This window comes from Sminthopsis crassicaudata, chromosome 4 (genome assembly GCF_048593235.1).
Source record: "Sminthopsis crassicaudata isolate SCR6 chromosome 4, ASM4859323v1, whole genome shotgun sequence".
Lineage (NCBI taxonomy): Eukaryota > Metazoa > Chordata > Mammalia > Dasyuromorphia > Dasyuridae > Sminthopsis > Sminthopsis crassicaudata.
This window is the reverse complement of record NC_133620.1, coordinates 245,117,558-245,137,467: the sequence shown is the minus strand read 5'-3', so window position 1 is coordinate 245,137,467 and position 19,910 is coordinate 245,117,558. Positions and strand designations below refer to the sequence as shown.

At 33.2% G+C, this 19,910-nt stretch overlaps 1 protein-coding gene across 2 annotated transcripts in view; it reads left to right on the top strand.

The window, feature by feature from the left end:
* COL19A1 (collagen type XIX alpha 1 chain) overlaps positions 1–19,910 on the top strand; it is a 389,708-nt gene that overhangs the window by 69,837 nt on the left and 299,961 nt on the right. Inside the window, exons 8-11 of one of the 2 annotated variants that reach the window (XM_074310575.1) lie at positions 4,631–4,756; positions 6,627–6,689; positions 10,502–10,525; positions 12,125–12,178. In XM_074310575.1, the coding sequence (XP_074166676.1) occupies positions 4,631–4,756; positions 6,627–6,689; positions 10,502–10,525; positions 12,125–12,178 (267 nt within the window). The remainder of the gene's footprint in view (positions 1–4,630; positions 4,757–6,626; positions 6,690–10,501; positions 10,526–12,124; positions 12,179–19,910) is intronic. The other variant, XM_074310576.1, reaches the window with a different exon arrangement.

The window sequence follows — 19,910 nt, the reverse complement described above, 5'->3', positions numbered from 1 at the left end:
TAGAATTGAAAATGCCCACATCAATCTAATGTGTGCTGAGACCTGGGAGAAAAATTCTCATTTTACTAGACATAGTTTAGATCCCTGATAGGTTTTTGAAATAATTTATGAGAGCAGTTAGTAATATAGGTATTATATATGCCCTAAAAGAATATATTCCCCTGCCCATAATCTTCTTTTGGGGTGTACAGGGATCATTTAAGGAATATTTTTTATAAAGTGTTCACAAATAACCATACATTGAATAGAAGATTAATATATTATTTTTCTCATAAGCAAAGACTATGTCTTATTCATATTGGGGTCCTCATTAGTACCCAGTATAGTGCATTAGAAAGAAAGTACTTAATAAAAATTTGGTGAAAAAAATGAATGTTTTATTTGTAAATAAAATAAATTAATGAATGCTTTTTGAATAAATCACCATCTTGCATATTACTGACTGCTTCTGTTAAACTTCTAAAAGCAATTATATTCTACTAAAATGCTTTTAACTCTAAAAATTAAATGTATCATTGAAAGTCTAGCTTTATATGCCCACTTAAAAATTTATAAATTGTAATTTTAAATTACAACAGTGTTTCAGTACTATGATTTTATACTAATTTCAGTTTAACCTGCACACATTTTGCTATTTGAATTAGATTTCCAAACTCAGAGGTATAGCAGTTATGGTTTTGTTGCATATTTGCTAATTCAATGAGAATTATGGGAAATTAAAATCAGATTTTTTGGGAGGGAAAGAATAAAGAAAAAAGAAAATTAAAAAATTTTAGATAAGAAAAGCACTTAAGAAGAATCTAAATAAGGGAAATGAAGAGCAAATATAAAGAGCAAAAAGAAATTAGTCTTTTGAAAATGAGTGAGAAAAGCAATAATAAGTTTAAAGACTAATTAGCTAACCTCATCAAATTATACTAAAATTTTTACTAATATCTCGATTCTAACTTATACCTTTCGATGGTCATATTTTGGTCAGAGCCTTTTATTGACAACTTTTCCTTGTAGCAACAACAAAGGCAAAGATTGAGAAAGGAATAAATTAATAATTATTGTGGGTGAAAACCAAAATAGTCCTACCCTCCTGGGTTCTGAATACATTAAAAAATACTGCATTGGCTTAGGTACTTAGATATATCTAGACTATAAATTCCATGAGAGAATTTAATTGTCAAGCCTGGCCCTAATTATGTTCTTTGGATGCTCTAGACACTTATTGATATTTGTTGAACTGAATTATGATATGTATTACAATTTCTTATATAACCATCAACTGTTTTAAAATGTTTCTCCCTTCTTACCCTCCTCCCAAATAAATGAATTCCATTATATTTGTTTTTGCCAAAGCTGTCAGCTGGTTCCAGCTGTTATCCAATTAAAGAGTATACCCAGGAGCCTAAAACAGAGAAAAAACAAGTTTGCTCAAGATTAAAGCCACCCAAAAGAGGCCTGTTTCATCTTGTTAAAGTAAATAAAGATACTTTGATAAATTTTTGACTTGGCTTGACTTTCGGATTTCTTGCACAGCCTCCTTCACCCCATTCTTTGAGGAAGTCCATCTCTTTTCCTTCTTCTCTCCTCCTCATGCTTCTTCTCTTCTTGGACTTTCAATTCAAAGTCATCTCTTGCTTTCCAGTTTGGATTCCTTTAGGATCATACATACTAATTTTTAATCTTTTTTGAAACTATTTTTATTCATTTTACTATTGAGGAAACTGAGTCCCAGAGAAGTTCAGTTATAGGTCACATAGGTAGTAAATAATAGAGCCTGGATTCAACTTCAGATTTTTTGGTTCTGGGTTCAAAGTTTTTTCCCTGTTACCATATTCCTTTTCTGTACTTCATTTGAGGTCTCTTTTTGTGGTATTTCCAAACTGCTCTGTGCTTTCTTTTCTCACCTCCAAACTAAAACAATTCACACCTAATTAATCCAATTATACCCCATCTCTAGGTAGCATCTTCCAGGCAAACTCATTATCTGTTTGTTATCTCCATATTAAGCTCAGACCTCAGTGTGGAAAGAGTGCTAGATCAGGAGTTAAGAAGGTCTTCAAATTTGGCCATAGACACTTGCCAGCTGTGTGATTCTGGCAAGTCACTTAATAGCTGTCAGGCTCAGTTTCTTCAATTGTAAAATGAAGATAATAATAGCATCTCCCTTATAGAGTTGTTGTAAGAACAAAATAAATGATATTTGTAAAAGCATTTATTGTTGTGTCTAATAGTAGGTGCCTAATAAATGATTTTTTCATTTACTTTCTTATAGATTCTGTTGTCATTTGTTTCTTTGCTTTAACCTTTAAATTCTTGTAGGTGCTAGCTTCTGAACATATCTAGCCCAAATAATAGCCAAAACTAAATGGAGAAAATACACATTTCCTTATTCCTGGTCAAATTGGGAAATACCGAAGTTAGTATATTTAATTGTGGTACCAGCATAATGCTTTTAGTGTGTAAACATTCAATGAATCACTCACCTCTCTTTTTTGTACTTTCTTTTCTTCTTATTTTTGCTTAAACGTCTTAGACATGTTTAGAGTGAAGAAAGATGACTAAAGATTTTGTTTTAGATTTTATTTCAATTTATAATTTAACTACATACCTAGTAGGCTTGTCAGTCATCCAGAGCAATAGGAGAAACTAAAAGTGGATCATAAATCACTGAGTGAGAAACAGTGACCTAAAAAATAAAGTTGTATTATAGATTATACTGTGCCTAGTTTGTGAAATAGAGAAAAGTTCATTGTTTTGTTAATTATATTGCACAGTTCAAATGTACTTTAATTTTTAAACTTAGCACCTTCTAATTTTTTCCAATCCAGCAATCACTGGTGAAGCTATATATTGCAGTGTACCTCTAGTCAGAATAACCTGGGTTCAAATTCAAAGTGTCTTAGATACTTCAAGTTGTGTGATTGTGGATAATCCTCTGTGCCTGAATTTTCTCATTTGTAAATAAGGGGATTGGACTAAATTTCCTCTTGCTTTCTTTTCAGTCTAAAAATGAGTCTTTAATCATTTATTAAGTACCTGATGTGATGAGAGAGCTGCAGTAGATGTTGGGGGAAATGCAAAATCATGACATGGTAGTATTTACTTAAGGGAGAATCCATTGGAGACAGAACAGTTGTTAGAAAGATAAGAAGTAAAGTAGGGGTATCTGAAGTTTAAGAAGAGATTATCCAATAGGAGAAAGTAGCATCAAATGTTGCAGAAAGCTCAGCAAGGATAAAAATTGAAGAAAATAGTCCATAAGGTTGGTGAATGCAAAACTGAATCATTCATAACTGATCATCACATATGGTTGCTGATGCAGTGTACAATGTTTTCCTGGTTCTTCTCAATTCACTTTGCTTATGTTCATGTAAATCTTTCTAGGTTTTTCTGAAATCTGATTGTTTATCATTTCTTATTGAACAATAGTATTCCATTACATTCATAGACCATACCTTGTTCAGCCATTCCCCAATTGTTGGGGATTCCCTCAATTTCCAATATTTTGCAAACACAAAAAGGGCTGTTATAAATATTTTTGCACATGCAGGTAGTAAGGATATTTCTAAGTATGTTATGTTTACAAAATAGTTTATTATCATTTGATCTAAAGATAGTTGCCAAATAGAGACTTCAGGACATCATAACTATTGGAAATAATGCTAGGTACTATTTTCCATCAGCAGTTTTTCAATTTAAGTATTTTAGTGATTTCCATTATGAAAACAGAAAATTCACTAATTATATTCTTGGACAAATTTAATTAAAATCTTGGGCAGATCATTTTTCCCTGTAAGTTCAGGTTTGTTTAGAAATTATTCTGAAGAAGTTTTTGGAAAAGAGGGAAGTTTGTGTGTGTGTGTGTATGTGTGTGTGTGTGTGTGTGTGTGTGTGTGTGTGTGTGTGTGTGTGCCTGTGTCTGTGTCTGTGTGTGTCTGTGTGTGTTTTCTATCTGAATTGCTCTATAGAGATTCCCTAAATTATCACCAAGTCACTGGGTAATTTAAAAAAAAAGGCTTCACCTTTTTTTAGCAGCAGTTGAAGTCACTGAATTATATTAAAAACACATTTTGACAAAGTAAATTTGATCTTAGTTCAATTTAAAAAAAAAACACAACTATGGCTATTTTCTTTTGTCCGTGCCTTCAGGTGTCTTTTGCTCAAGGAGCCAGCATCAGAAAGCTCAGATGGTGCTTTTTGTGTAGATACAAAATGATGTATCTAGATACTAGTTTTATCTAGCTTTGGAATTTAATATTGTTATTTCAGTATAACAATATAATGATAAATATTTTGTAGAATTGTTGCAGTCAGATATGTGTATACAGTATTTGAAGAATTCTTTACTAAAGCCATTATTTTAGTGGCTTTTCAGAGTAATATAATTTTATCACAGGGGATCTATTTCTATTGTACAGTGCTCCAGTAATAATCTTTGTGCAAGAGCAAATGTTATGTTTCTCTATCATCGGTGGCAACTTTCTATTAGTAAAGGATCAGTGGAACTGCCTTTCAACAATTCAGGCAGCCATATATATAATGAAAACTGATGAGGGAAAGAAGGAGGCAAGGGAACATTGTTGCCCAGATTGCTAGGAATTGATTCTATTCATGATGCCCTCAATTTGTATTTTAGTGCCCACAGCAGGACAGCTTTGGAACTGCGACTTCATTGATGGCAACTGCTCATGCCAGTAAAATTTCTGCACATCTGCTAGCAAAGCCGGAACTTGCTGAACGATGCCAGTGCATTCCTAACAAGGTAGGAGAGCTTCCACGGGGCATGTGGAAAAGACATAGGATAGGGTGAATGAGTCCCCTCAAATGTGGCCACAGGTACCCAGGACAAGCCTGAACACATTGAAGATTGGAACTAATGTCCCAAGCTACTCAGTTTGCTTGTTGGACTTTCCCTTGACTATTTCTGGGACCATTGCTCAGAATTAGAGGAGCCCTGTGTATCTGAGAAGCCATTGCATTTGGTTTAAAGTGAGAAGGAGTAGAATTTTAAAACTGGAAAGATATCCTTCATTTTATAGATGAGGAATCAAAGGAACAGAGGAGATAAACACATTTCCTAAGGCCATATACCTACTTACTCTTCATCATTGGTTGTGATGGGGATTAGGTCTCCAAGCTTACCAGCTCTACTCTCTTTCTCTTAATGGACAGAGGAACCCAGCGCCTTTTCTCCATTCAAAACTCAATCTAATTCCCTCCTTTTCCTTCTTGTTTCATTTTTATCCTCTTTCAAGGTTATTAGCCTTTTTAACATCCTCTCTTTGGTCCAGGTCCAAAGAGAATGCTTAACACCTTTTATTATCCTTTTTCTCCTGTTTCCTTTTCTTGGGTTGGCTGTGAGGGGAATTTCTTCACTTAAATCCTAAGAGAAATCCTGTTAGTGTGCTTCCTGGATTTATTCAGTTGCTCTTCAAACATTAATCTCATAATACTTTTTTTTTCTGAGGCAATTGGGGTTAAGTGACTTGTCCAAGGCTACCCACAGCTAGAAGTGTTAAGTGCCTGCGGCCAAATTTAAATTCACGTCCTGCTCTATCCACTGCTTCACCAAGCTGTACCAATCTCCTACTCTTTTACTAACTTTTCTACCGCTTGGATTTTAAGTCCACTACACAGATGGCTTTAACTGTGTTAAAGATGCTTTCTCTTTGTGTTCTTTATGTTTGGATAGATGGATCTGTAATTGTAATTTATGAAGCATTATATTGGGGATCTTGTCTTTTAACTTTTTTTGTGTCATAGACACTTTAAGCTGATGATCCTGTCTTTTAACTTTTTTGTGTGTCATAGATACTTTAAGAAATCTAGTGAAGCCTTCGGACATATTCTCATATAATATTTTTAAATATGTGAAATTATATATTTTATTACAAAAGAAAATAATTATGTGGAAATATAACTATTGAATTATCAAAAATACAAGTTCACAGACGTCCAATTAAGAATCTCTGCTATGGATCTTTAACTTGCTAAGTCAGGGACAAGATAGGATACATTTATTTTTTATTCAGTAGGTGTTTGTGATTGGGAATTATGTTTTTTGCTGGCAAAATATAATGGAAGAAATTTGCTCTGTCAATGTGCTTTTTTCATAATTGGCTATATATCTCCAGGTTAAAGAATGATATTCACTATACTGATGCAAAGATTTTCATTATTGTATGCTGTCTCAACCAGCAAATATAGGCAACCCTTGGTTGTCTATTCTAAGTGGGAAAGACAGCACAGATCAATGAAATACTCATAAAAACCAAGAACTTTAGTGCTGGCATTAGTTTCATTATCCTCCCCATCACAGTTTACAAGACCAATTTGAAATTCGCCTCCTCTCTTTCCCCTAGATTTCTTTTGGTAAAAAAGAAGCTGAGAAATGGTTAAGAGCCAGAAAGGAGGAGCAGGGGAATAGATCCTCCATATATTAGGTAACCAGCCCTTGAGCTATTAGGAGTTGACTGTAGGAAAGTAGACAAATGCCTTAGACATAATTTAATGATGACCAGAAGCTATGCTGCTTTACTGCACCATTGTCAGCCGAATATTTATGAGCAAGAGAATTTCATATCAATATGTTAACTTTTGGGGAAGTAACTTGGAAATTTATTTTTATGCAGGGAGAATCAGGATTGCCTGGAGCTGCTGGTTTGCCTGGTCCTAAGGGGGACAAAGGGGAGCAGGTAAGATAACCAATCTAATGTCTGTTAGAGAAAATGTTTAGTATGAATAAAAAATTGTACATATGTTTCTTGCAATTTTGTTCTGGCCTTTATTAGCTTGGTACATATCGAAGATGTGGGGCAAAACATGTAACAACATAAAAATACTAACAGCTGAAATCTGCAAGAACCCAGGAGGCTTGAAGCAATAGATTTAAATTGCCATGTTGAACTCATAGAGAAGCTGGCAAACATCAGGGCTTTCAGCTTTAAAGAACTCTAGGCAAAATTGTGAATTAGGCAAAATTTATTTTTGTTGTTCCTCTCCTGTTTCCTTTTCTTTTCTTCTGCCTTCACCTCCTCCCTTTCTCTTCTTTCTCATCTTCCTTTTCTTCCTTCTGTTCCTGTGCCCCTCCTCTTCTATTGTTCTTCTTCCTACTTCTCCTCTTCTATTGTTCTTCTTCCTACTTCTCCTTTTCTTTCTCCTCCTGTTGTTCTTCTTTGTTTATTTCTCACTGCTGATCTCTGTATCTGTTTGCCTAATCTTGTTACATTCTTCCTCAATATCCCACTGCATTAAGGCTGATTCTGTTTTCCCAGGGTCCAGTCCCATAATGAACTCTGCTATGGTATCATGCTCTAGACCAGGAATTCTTCTGAAGCACTACACTCTGAAAAAGCCTGTGGACTTTTTTTCAGAATAATATTTTGAAATACATAAGTTAAAATATATAGGATTACAAAGGAAGCCAGTTATATCAAAATACATTTATAGTTATAATATTTTTTAAAATTAATCCATAGATGTATGTGAATACATGCTTTTCTTAATTAATTGATACTTAGCAGCAACACCTTTTTCAAAGATCTTCCCAGGTTTACCTTTTGTCCATCTATTCTGTGCCAGACATTATGCAAGGCATTAGAGAGACAAATGTAATAAGTGAAACAGCCCTTACCCTCAAGAATTTTGCAAAATTCCCCTCCTTACTAATCCATATCATTTTATGTGGTTCCCCCCAATGTCATGAATGTGTCACAGAATGGAACACATTGAGAAATACCAGTTAAGGAGAACAACTGATACATATAATGCTCAACAACATGCATTTAAAAATAATTTACCTTTGGATTCATCTTGCATGATTAATCTTCATTTGCTTTCACAAAAGCTGATATTTTATAAATAATATTTCACTTGTATTAATATTCATATTTTCATTTTGTTAAGTATATAACAACAAAAGTATTCCTTAAAGTGAGGAAAGTATAAAAACAGAATAGGATAAAAATTGGCTTTAAATTATCCATTAGCTGAAATATTGATAAGTTTTTTAGTAATATGCATATTAACATTTTTATGATTTGGGGTTTTGTTTTCACATCACCTTTATTTCCAATTATGTTCTCTCCTCATGTCCTACTCAAGCACACATTCCTTATAATAAATATTTTTTAAAAGAGAAGGAAAAAGAAACCTTTCCACAAAATTAATCAAAACTGATGTCTGACACCAAATATGATATTCTATACACATAATCTACCACCTCTGCAAGGAAAAGAAGGAAGTGAATTTTTTCATCTGTTTTCCAGGACCAGTTATGCTCATTATAGTAGTTGTTCAGCATAAAATCAGGTTTTAGAAATATATAATCATGAAATGAAAAAGGGGAGGCACATTAACATTTTATGAAGCTAATTAGACATTGTAGTAAGTGAAAATGACTTCAAAATGAATGCTTGTGATATGAGTTAACATTTTTGATCTCAAGGCGATGTAGAGCTAAGATCCTTAGGCTTTTATTATAAGTTTTTCTGTTGGCAGTTATTTTTCTTTTCTTTTTTTCTGTTTTCTTCTAACTTTAATGTATGCTAGAAGGAACAATAGCATCTTTTATGTATCATATTAGCATAGCTTTTAGTGTTACAACAGGTACACCAATAATGACTATGCAATATGAAGATTGAAAAAATTAATTTGCTTCCAGGCACTATGAACAGTTAATTGAATGTGATCACATAGAGAATAGTGATACTTGAGGGAATCACTTTGTTTTTAAATCAGTATAGGAAAGGATTTTTTTTTTGCTTGCCTATATAACTGTTACTTAAATTTTTCAAGACTGGTGATAATAAATCAACCAATTCACAAATATTTATTAAGTGCCAGACATGTATGAGTGACATCATAGTGAAGGGGATAGAATCAGGATTTAAGACCAAGTCAAGAAAACCCAGGTCTATCATATACTGGCTATGTTACCCTTAACAAGTCATTTGACCTCAGTGCTCCATGAAACACTTAAGATGATAAATCACTGAGCAGATATTTTTTCCTGATAAGTCAAGCTCTTATACCCATCCCATATCTCCCCCAATCACCTTCTATGCACTTAGATATGTACATATTTTCTTTCCTCCAACTGAATGTGAGCTCCTTGAGGGCAGGCAATGTTTCACTTTTGTTGTAGTATCCTAAGAACCTAGCACAATTTTTGACACATAATCCAAACTTAAATGTTTTTTCACTAACTATTAGACCTTTAATAGTTGAAAGATTTCCTTCACTAAGAATTCCTTATATCAATAAAATAACAGACCTTATTCCAAAAATAATACTCCAAGAAATACTCTTACAGTGATTTCCATTCTATAAATGATTTGATGCTAATAAAAGCTGTCAAAATTAAAGTAGCTTGACTTAGGATCCACATATAGTAGTGGAAGAAGCAGTAGACTTAGAGTCTAAAGGACAGTGTTCTAGTCCCAACTCTAGCACTAACTAATTGTGTTCCATTAGCATGGCATTTGACTTGACACTTAATATTCTGTCTTGCATTTAAAATAGGAATAATATTTTTGCTACTTGTCTCACAGTGTACTATACATCTATGAGAATAAACAAAATTAACTCATCAATTTGCACAAATTTATAAAGTACATGCCTCACAACTATACTGTGAGATAAGTAGTAAAAATATTAAAGTTGTCTCTCTTAATGGAATATGAGCTCCTGCAGAGCAGGGACTATTTCTTAGTCTTTATATCTCCAGGACTTAACACAAAGCTGAGTGAATAGAAAAAACTTAATAAATCCTTTTGATTGATTGTTATTAAAAGTAAAAAATCTGTCACTGATTTGATATTTTACTCAATGAAAATTTTGAGTCTTACTAAATAGTGCAGCTATTATATTATAATTTATAGGCCTTTTCATGGAAAAGATCATTGTTGCAGTTGAATATTTCATATATGAACCATGTCTTGGAGATAGTCTTTTCTAGAGAATAAAAATCAGCAGACAAAATATTTCCTTTCCTTAGTGATGAGGCAGTGTGACATAGAGGATAGAGTACTGAATTTGGAATCAGAAAGATGAGCTCACTCCTCACGTACTAGCTATATGTGATAATGGAGAAGTCAGTTAACCTTTCCAATGAACCAATTCCAGTTAACCTTTCATCTGTAAATAAGTATAATACCTATAATGTTTACTTTGAGTTATTGTGAGGCTCACCCTAGAAATGTGTGTAATATGTTTACAAACTTTAAAATAACAATAAACACAGATTATTATTGCTAAGATTATTAAATGAATTTAAAGAACACATAATAGTTACAGTTAATTAGTAATCATCCAGGATAAGTGTGAGGCATTTTTTCACTTATGCTTCTATAAGATTTGCATTACTACTCTTAGGTGGCAAGTAATGTTTTGGGGACCTGTTAATTTGGAGTAATGTGGAATTTGATAATAAAGGGTCAGGTCTCTTTCACAATGATATGAATTTCCCTTTCTTTTTTTCCCCCACTTGTCTACATAATGCCTGAAGATCTTCTGTCCTGAGAGTTCTTGTGTAAGTTGCCATCTACATAAACAGCTGATTATTTCTATTTAAGCATTATTTTGATTTAATTTTATAACCATTTATAATAATTGAAAAAAAATAAAACCGAGTAGTAAGGGAAAACTTTTTTTGCCCTCTCTTAGCTTATTTTTTGAGAAACTGAGACATTTTAACTCCTTATTTAACCTAGGAAGTCTGCCAAGAGGTACAAGGTAAACAGTTTTCAATCCTAGTTCTAGAAGCAAATGAGTTTTGTGCTCAAATCATATCTGTGACAATATTTTATGCTGCTACATGTTATGGTGGTGTTTTTAAAAATAACCATAACATTATTTTTTTCTCATTTAAATATTTTTATTCTTTTAAGACTTCATCATTTTAAATTTCATGTTGTGAATGATATTATAATATATCTGTTATGTCAAGAATGCAGGAAACCCATCCATTGGTATACTGGTATACATCAAAACCCATTCCTGTCCTCTCATCTGATGCGATTCTGATGGATGTCCTCCCATAAATATTTCCAAGCATATCTATCCAGTGTGTCAGAAATCTTTCTTTACAAAACAAAAATTTTTTCCATAACTCATGAATAACACTGCAATACTGTCTATCATGCTTCACTTTTCCCAACTCATTTTCTAATCACATGAATTTGATGATATCACTTTTCATTCACTGATATTTTATATAGTAAACCTATGACCTAAGTGTATCTTTCTATTTCTATTGCCCGTTGTGAATGAATGTGTCAAAAAACATTTAAACTAAAGTCACTGTCTTTGAGACAGACTTACTGTTTGTTTGTTCTTAGTCTTCCAATCCATTCTATATCACTCCATCAATGTGATCTGCATAATTATTCATTAATCTTAATAACCTCTCATGGAAGAAGTTTGAATATTTGAATTTGAGCATAGAATTGTAATTGATGTTCTACTTCAGTGGTCTCTTGCCATGACCATTCTAGGAATGCCTCTTCTGTCAGACCAGAACTTACCATGATATGATTTGAAATAATAATTATATTTTTCTTCCATCTGACTTAGTTATTATAATTTTTCTTAATCTATTCATTTCATTTGCTTAGCAATTGTAGTTTGCAATCAAATTACTTAGCAACTAAATTACTTTCTCAGTTCTATAAGACCTGTAATGTTATCTTCTCCCATTTCATAGTTAAAGAGTTCATTGGTTTTTGTAAAAGAATAGTTCATTTTCATGGTTTTAGAACTTGAAGTTTTGAGAGATTGGGTTCTATTGTTGTGGTAATTTTCTAGAAATGTCTCTTTTACACCTTTCTCATTCATTTCTCTAATTTATAGTTATATGGTTCTTTTAAGACCCCTTTTATGATTGGAGCTGGAATTGGGAAGATGATGGTTTAATTGTTATATTCCCCATCTCTTCTAAAAACCTAGAAGACAACAAACATTACTATAAACTTATTGGTATTGGGAATCTCTTATCATATACTTAAAGACGGGACAAGAGTCACTTTGAATCAAGTTCAGATAAGTTTAAACTAAGAAATAATTGATCTGTGAAGTACCATATTATCTTTGGCAAAAATATTTACAAGGCTTTAAACTTTATCAATTTTAGGGCACAATTGGTACCAAAGGAGAATTTGGAGCCCCTGGAATTCCTGGAGAAAAGGTAAGTTATTTTGGTATGTAAATAGAAGCAAAATCATAATGAAGCAGGATACAGTGAGAAAAAAAATAACAATAATCAAGTAGCATTCAGGAGAACTGAGTTCTCAAGTCCTAGTCTTGTTGACTAGGGCAAAATGTTGACATTGGACAAATCACTTAATGTCTCGGATATTGTTTTATCTTCTATAAAATGACAGAGTTGGAATAGATGATCCTTAAGTATTTTAAAAATCCAGAATATGAATTGAAAGTCTTGTGGCAATTTTGTATAGAGTATATAAAATCTATTGAAAGGCTTCAAGCCTTAGCACATAGTTAATGCTGCTTGATAAATGTTCTATCTGTCATTTATCTATCACCAATCTATATGTTGTTATGAAGATTCCTACAAAGTCTTGATTTTCTATATTCTTACGTTTGGGTTAAAAGCAAATTGATCTGTTCAGAATTTAGTCTTATTGTGAATGAAACTAACCTTTAAACTCTAGTGGGATAATGAGGTTTAAAAATTAGAAAATTATTCAACTTTGAGTAGAACAATATAAATTAGATATGATATTATATTGTAAACAAAATTGAATTTCTCTGGCCTTGTATGATGAGTTCAATTTGAAAAGAAATGAAACATTCTAATAACAAAACATGAGAAACAGAAAAAAAATAGTAAAAAATTGTTCTCACTTGAGGACGTTATGGATATTTGGCTGAAACTGAAAGTTAAAATTTCTGAAATGGAGACAATGATTTTGTGCTAAAATGTGGAAAGGAAGGAAATAAGAATTTATTAAATGCCTGCTATTTCCAGGCACTATTCTAAGCATTTTGAAAATACTGATCTTCTCAATAGGTAGGCGTATTGCAATCTCCATTTTTCAGTCCAGAAACCTGAGACAAAGATAAAGTGATTTGTTGAGGATCACATAACTAGCAAGTGTCTGAGACCTCACTGAAAATAGGTTTTCTTGATCATAGGCCTAGTGCTTGATCCAATGAAATTCTAGCTGCCTCTAAATATGGGGATACAATTTTTTTAAAATTAAATAATCCCTGCCTTTCAAGGAGTTAAACATTCAATTGGAGAAGATGTACACATGTACATGGCAGACATATACATATATAAATACCTATAGAGTAAAATATGAGTTTAGTTTAATACAAAATTGTTAGGAAAGAAATCTGCAATTAGAGGTGGGAGAATCAAAAAAAGGCTTCCTGTTAAAGGTTGTTTTAAAGCTATATCTTAAGAGAAGTGAGGGAGGGATTATGTGAAACTCAGTTGAGGAGATAGTGCATCCCAGGCATGTAAAACAGCCACAGGAAAAGCAGAGAACACAGATGGAATGTGTTTTCAAGGAACAGAAAAAAAGAAGTGTGTCTAGACCATAATGTAGAGAAAGAGGAATAATCTTTAATGAGGTTGGAAATATAGGTTGGGGCCAAGTTGTTGAGGACTTTCAGAGATAGAAAAGAGGATTTATAATTGAGCTTGGAGAGAATAAGGACAGAATAAAGTTTATTGGTCAAATCCACACTTAAAAATAAAAAGACAATTGAGGGGAAACTATATTCAAAAGGGGACAATTTTGAGGCAGAGAGACTAATTAGGAGACCATGTAATAGTTCAAGTAAATCTAGACAGAAAATCTAGACAAAAGTAGTGACTAGAAGATCAGAGGAATATCAGATTGAGGAGATTTTGCATTAATAGAACTATAAGATATGGCATCTAATTTGATATATAGTTTATGAAAGAGTGAGGAGTTAAGAATAATAAAAAATTAAGAACTGAGCAGACTAGGCAAATGGGATACCCTCAACAAAAATAAGAAAGTTCTCTAGACCAGAAAGTTTTGGGGAAAATAAAATGACTAATGTTTTGACATGTTCATTTTGAGGTATCTATAAGACATTCATTTTGAAACAGCACATAGGAAAGAAACCTAAATGTGTAAATCTGTGAATCATTTACCTGGAGATGACAATTAAAGCCAAGGTAGCTGATTAGGTTAAGGAGAGTAGAGAGAGAGGATTCAGAACAGAGCTCTGGGGCACACTCACATATAGAAGAAGTGATACATATGAATAGATCAAAAATAAAGGAAAAGAGATCAGAAAGAAGAGTCAGACAGGAAGGAAGAAAACCAGGGAGAATTGGTCATGAAAACTCAGAGAAGGCAGATGCAAGAGAGGAGAGGATACAGAAACAATGTCTAGGAAGTACTCTATAAATGTTTGTGATGATGTGGAAAAAAAATTGCTAATATAATAATATAAATTTGGAAATATAATATTATAGGATCTTAATCTGAATAAAGAAAGTTTCTTTATAGAGGAATTTCTTTTTAATACTGACATGAGTACACAGAATCCCAACTGAAAACTAAAGTGATTTAAGTTAATTAATTCAGGATAAATTACCATATTCTGATAATGCATATATATTTTTGTCCATTCCCATGTTAAAATAGGATTATGGATTCATTTACATATTTTTATTGAGGATTTACCTAAACTTTTCTATACTGATAATTCTCTAGAAATTAATACCTATTAACTTCTCTTTTATTGTTCCTTGAAGCCTACCTAGGATAGAATTCTAGACAGGGCAGGATAGCTCATAACCATGTCAGAGCTTCCTATATGTAACTGTAGTTTCTCAACTAAATGGAAAATTTGTTGAATAACAAGAAGCAACATATAGGTCTTTTAGAGGAAAAGGCTCTAGAATTTGGCTTTCTCTGGGTCAATTCTGTCTGTAGTTTTTTTCTGCATGGGAAACTGCTGTGTCTAATAGTGGTCCACATAGCTTCCCCAGGTGCATTGTTTCTGTATCTTCTCCTCTCATGCATCTGTCTTCACTGAGTTTTCCTTTCTACCCAGGATAGATTTCCCATGCTCTGTATGTAACATAAGAAATGACAAAACTTAATTTCAAAGGAAACTAGGAAGACTTCTACAAAATGATGCATAGTGAAGTAAGCAGAACTAAAAGAGCAATGCATACAATAATAAGAACACTGTAGAGAAAAATAACTTTGAAAGACTTTAGAAATAAGAGCATCTCAGTGCTAAGCCATGACTACCAAAGAATAAAGATGAAACATTCTATCTATGTCCTGGAGGTAATGAATTTAAAATTTAGGAAAACATATACACTCATGCACACATGAAATTTTAGAACAGAGCTAATATAGGAATTTTGTTATTATTGTTGTACTGGAGTATATGTATTAAGGACTTTATGTATTATTATGTATTAAGGGATTTTAAAAATGTTTATTGCTTTATAAAATATTAATTTGTTCAATGGGGAATAGCAGAAAGGACAGATTAATATAAATACTTGTTGCTTGAAAATTATTTTAAAAACAGTAAATATCACATTAAATAGGATAGAATCTGATATAATATGAAATGACCCTTCCCTTATTATTCCTTATCAAATCTCAGTGTTCACTGGTTATGGTGTCTAGGGTCTCAAAGTGGTATTGAAAAGAGGAGTAGAGCAAAAGGGAAAAGGGAAAGAGAATAGATAAGGGAGGAAAGAGCAGTAATACAGTCTATTGCTGCAGTAATATATCAGATAGAATGCAGGTTCCTTGAAGGAAGGGAATAATTCAATTTTGTCATTTATTCCTAGAAGGAGTACAGTATTTTTACTATGGACTTAATAAATGTTTCTTGGTTGATTGTTTAGTTTATTAATTATGATCTCTAGTTCTAACATTCAATGATTTTTCTATGTTCTTCATTAGCTATATTAGAATTAGGTAATTGAAAGGGACCAGTCAGTCAATAAGTATTAATTATATGTCAACTTTGAAAAAAAAAAGATAAAAGGCATACTATGCTCTCAAGGAGCTCACAGTCTAATGGTGAGCTAATATTTGGTTTGTCCTATCTTGTATATTGTAATTGTCTTACTTCAGTAAGTCCATCCTTCAAAATGAGAAACAATAGATAATAGAAAAGAGGGTATTAATGCTAGCATACCTGAACTTAGGGCATAAAAATTAAACCTGTAGGTAAGTGTTTCTCAAAGAGTATGCCAGGACACATAAGTTTGTCCTGAATCTTGGATGCTCTGTAATATATGAAACTTATACTTGTAAACTCATGTGATAGTCTTCTGAGTCTCTCAGACTGCACAGTGAGTGAAAAATTTTGAAAACCACAGTTATATATAAAGCCCCAAGGACTGAAACAACCTTTTTCTGACTCAGAGGCTATCTATAGGCAACAGATTAAATCAGAGAGAAATAAAACTTCTGGATTGGTGATTGTAGGAATGGCCATTATCCTGCTGTTTCAGATTCCCTTGAAAGGAAGGGAATCAAAACTATGTCACACATAAAGATGTTTAGCCTGGAGAAAAACAGAGTAGTGAGAGGGCTGAAGATCAAACCAAATAAGGATCAGTAGAAAAAATGGAAAACATTGAGCCTGTGGAAGAGGTTATTATTAGATATCTTTGCATATTTGACAGCCTGTGAACTAATGCTATTTTCTAGGTTCCTAGGCTTTTTCTTCAAATGAAAGAGAATTGATCAAGTTCTTTTCTCCTTTTCCTTTCTATATTTAGTGATAATACGCCTCTCTAAATGAAAGATTTTGTGGGATATCAGCATCTATGCTAAGAAAGGAAAAAACATGCTGACACATAAGACAGTCACATATTCAAATGATATCGTGAAGGATGTTCTGTGCAACTGACTGAGACCCCAGGAGAATTAGGGATAGGGGATGCTTCATATTTTGGAGTTTGTTTCTGGATATGGGCTTTTACCATCTGTCATCTCAATTGTGACATGTGTATTGGGTGTGTGGTAAGGCTGTTTTTGTGGAGGAGTGCAGCAGCAACAATGTATATCTTCCCAGTTTTCCCTTTTTATCCAGAAAGGACCTATTTTTCATTCATATATATAGATGTATATATGATGTTTCATCTGTTTTCTTGTTTTTGAGGGTTCCTGAAGGAAGAAATTTAAGGGAAAATCAGAGCATTATCTGCTACCTCCTGTCTTATAACTAGCGGATGCTTTGGGAACATTGAACACTGTAACTTGTTTAAAAGGCAAACGTCGGAGAAAAAGAAAAGAGTAGAAAATAGTATTATCCTATGGCTGATTTTGTATATCTCTTACCATAGAAATAGAGACCTTCTGTTACAACATCTTTGGCTTGACTCTGAATTATTAACCTAGAAATCTTCAGTGCCCTAGCACTTACACTTTCACTTTTGCAGTCATCAGCTCAGAAGAATATTTTTTGGCAAAGTAAAGAATAAAATTGCCATTAAATTTGTACCTGGACTGAATTTCTAACAACTCTTGAACTAATTTCCAAACTCTAAAGCATGCTTGTTATTGGTGCAATAATTAGGTTAATATTCGCCAAGTCCTTTTGTTTAATAATTCATATATTTAGATATCTTACATTTATGAAATGAGTCATTAGGCAATAATGGAGGAGGTGAAAAGAGCTGTTAAGGTTCTGCAGCTAGAAATTGCAAGAATATTTAGATCTTGATATAACAAAAACTCTTCCTCATCCCTCCAAAAACATTTCAGTTGTCCAAAATTGAAACTGACTACTTTGGCTGACAATGAATTCTCTATTACTGTGGTTCTTCATGTAAAGACCATTTGTCAGAAATGGTGTAGAGGAGATTTATATTCACATACAGTCACTACTGTTTCTCTTCCTCCTACTCCTACTACATAATTTTTACATAGTGCTTGAAGGTTGGGAAAGTACTTTGCAAATATTATCTCCTTTGGTCCTTACAACAATTCTACTATGTAGGTACTATCATCCCCAATTTATAGATGAGGAACCTGAGGTTGAAAAAAGGTTAAAAAATTTGTTCAAGAGCTCATAACTAGTATGGTTTTGATGAAATATTCAAACTCAGATCTATTTCACTCTTTCTAGTGCTCGTCCACTACACCACCCTGACTACATACACTCTAAACTCTTTTCCTATTCTTAGATCGGGGAAGCATAAGGAAGACATGGATAAACTGGAGGGAATCCAAAGAAGGATAGTCAGGATGAGGAAATACCTCAAATTATACTGTCATATGAATGTTAGTCAAGTCAAGACAACAAGCATGTATTAAGTATTTACTATGTGTCAGGCTCTGTGGCTGTGAATACAAATAGAACTAAAAAGAAAGACAGTCCCTCTCTGCAAGGAGCTTATATTCTAGTGGGAAAAGACAATACATAAAAAAGAAGCTGAAAAATAAGGGGAGGGAGGAGTCTAAAGAGGAATGAAGAAGCAGTTGGATTAGGGTTTTCCTTAAAATGGAAGTTATGGGGGTAATTGGCCAATCAGAAGGGAATGCAAGGATGCACCTCAAGGGTGGAAGACTTCTGGACCATAGTGGTGAAAACATTTGTTAGGGTGAGGTGCTTATTTGCTGAGAGTTTCAGTTTGTAGACCCTTCAATCCTATATGTCTTGAAGAGGCTTAAACCTTTTTGAGAAGGAACTGGGGGTGCTTATCCTGAAGAAGAGAAAACTTAATGGGGATATGAAGGCTGAATTAAGTTCTTTGAAGGAATTTTTTGTGGAGATGTCATTAGGTTTCTTCTTAGTCCCAGAGAGCAGAAATAGGAATAGGAAGTGACAAGAAAAGCAGATTTGGACTGATTGAAAGGAAAAACTTGCTAACTTTTAGAGACATCCACGATTGTCAGGTATTGGATTCTTTTTCACTAGAGGTCTTCATAGTAAGATTACATGATTATTAAATGCTAAGAGTGGGAAGCCTCCCAGTTCCAAATTACTACACAATGGTTTGTGTGATACTGAGCAGGGACTGAACAAAGGGAGGGTTGAGAGTTATAGAGTGTCATGGGATAAAGATTTGGGCATAAACTCTGAGATGAGTAGGATCTGAGGAGGTTACATAAGAGATAGAGAAATGAGATAAAGGGAAAAATTTTGAAGCAAAGTAGTAATTGTATATGGGACACGTAGCAATCATTCTCCTTTCTTTTCCTATTTCTTCTTTATTTTCACAGGATCATAGATATAGAGCTGAAAGGAAATTTAGAGGGCATCTAAAGCAATCTTCTCATTTTACAAATAAAGACAAAGGCAAAACAGATTAAATGGTTTACCCAAATCACCTCATATCTTCCTGCTGAGCAAGAGGGGATTTTTCTGTAAGTGCCAGCCCTTTAGCATATTTCTGGATCCTATATCAGTTACCTAGATATCCCCTTTATTTCTTTTCAAGGAACCCTGAGGTTTGTCTGGTTGACTCCTTTTTTCATAGCCACTAAGCCACTACTACCAAACAAAATTCCTTTCTTGCCCTGACTTGCAAAAAGAGACCCCTATTCTGTTGCCGCTTTCAAGATTTTTCAGGTTGTTTGTTGTTGATGTTGCTGTTGGCTTTGGTTTTGTTTGGTTTTATTTGTACCATTAGCAACAAAGAGGAAGCAGCCAGGGAAATGAAAATGAAAGCAAGAGGAAAATTAAGAGTTCTAAAAAGTATCACAATAAACATTTTTTCAAGTATTCAAGTATTACAAGAGAATGTAAATACAATTAAGTTCTGATTTTTTTTATTCTAGTCTTCAATCTTTTTCTTTTCCTGCAAATTCTCTTAATTTTCTAGGATTTATTCTTGTTCTACAGCAGGAATTCCGGAACCCAAAGCCTTGTATTTGTAAGTTTTTATAAAACCCTGTTAAAAAATCTCATGATATGTTAGAAAT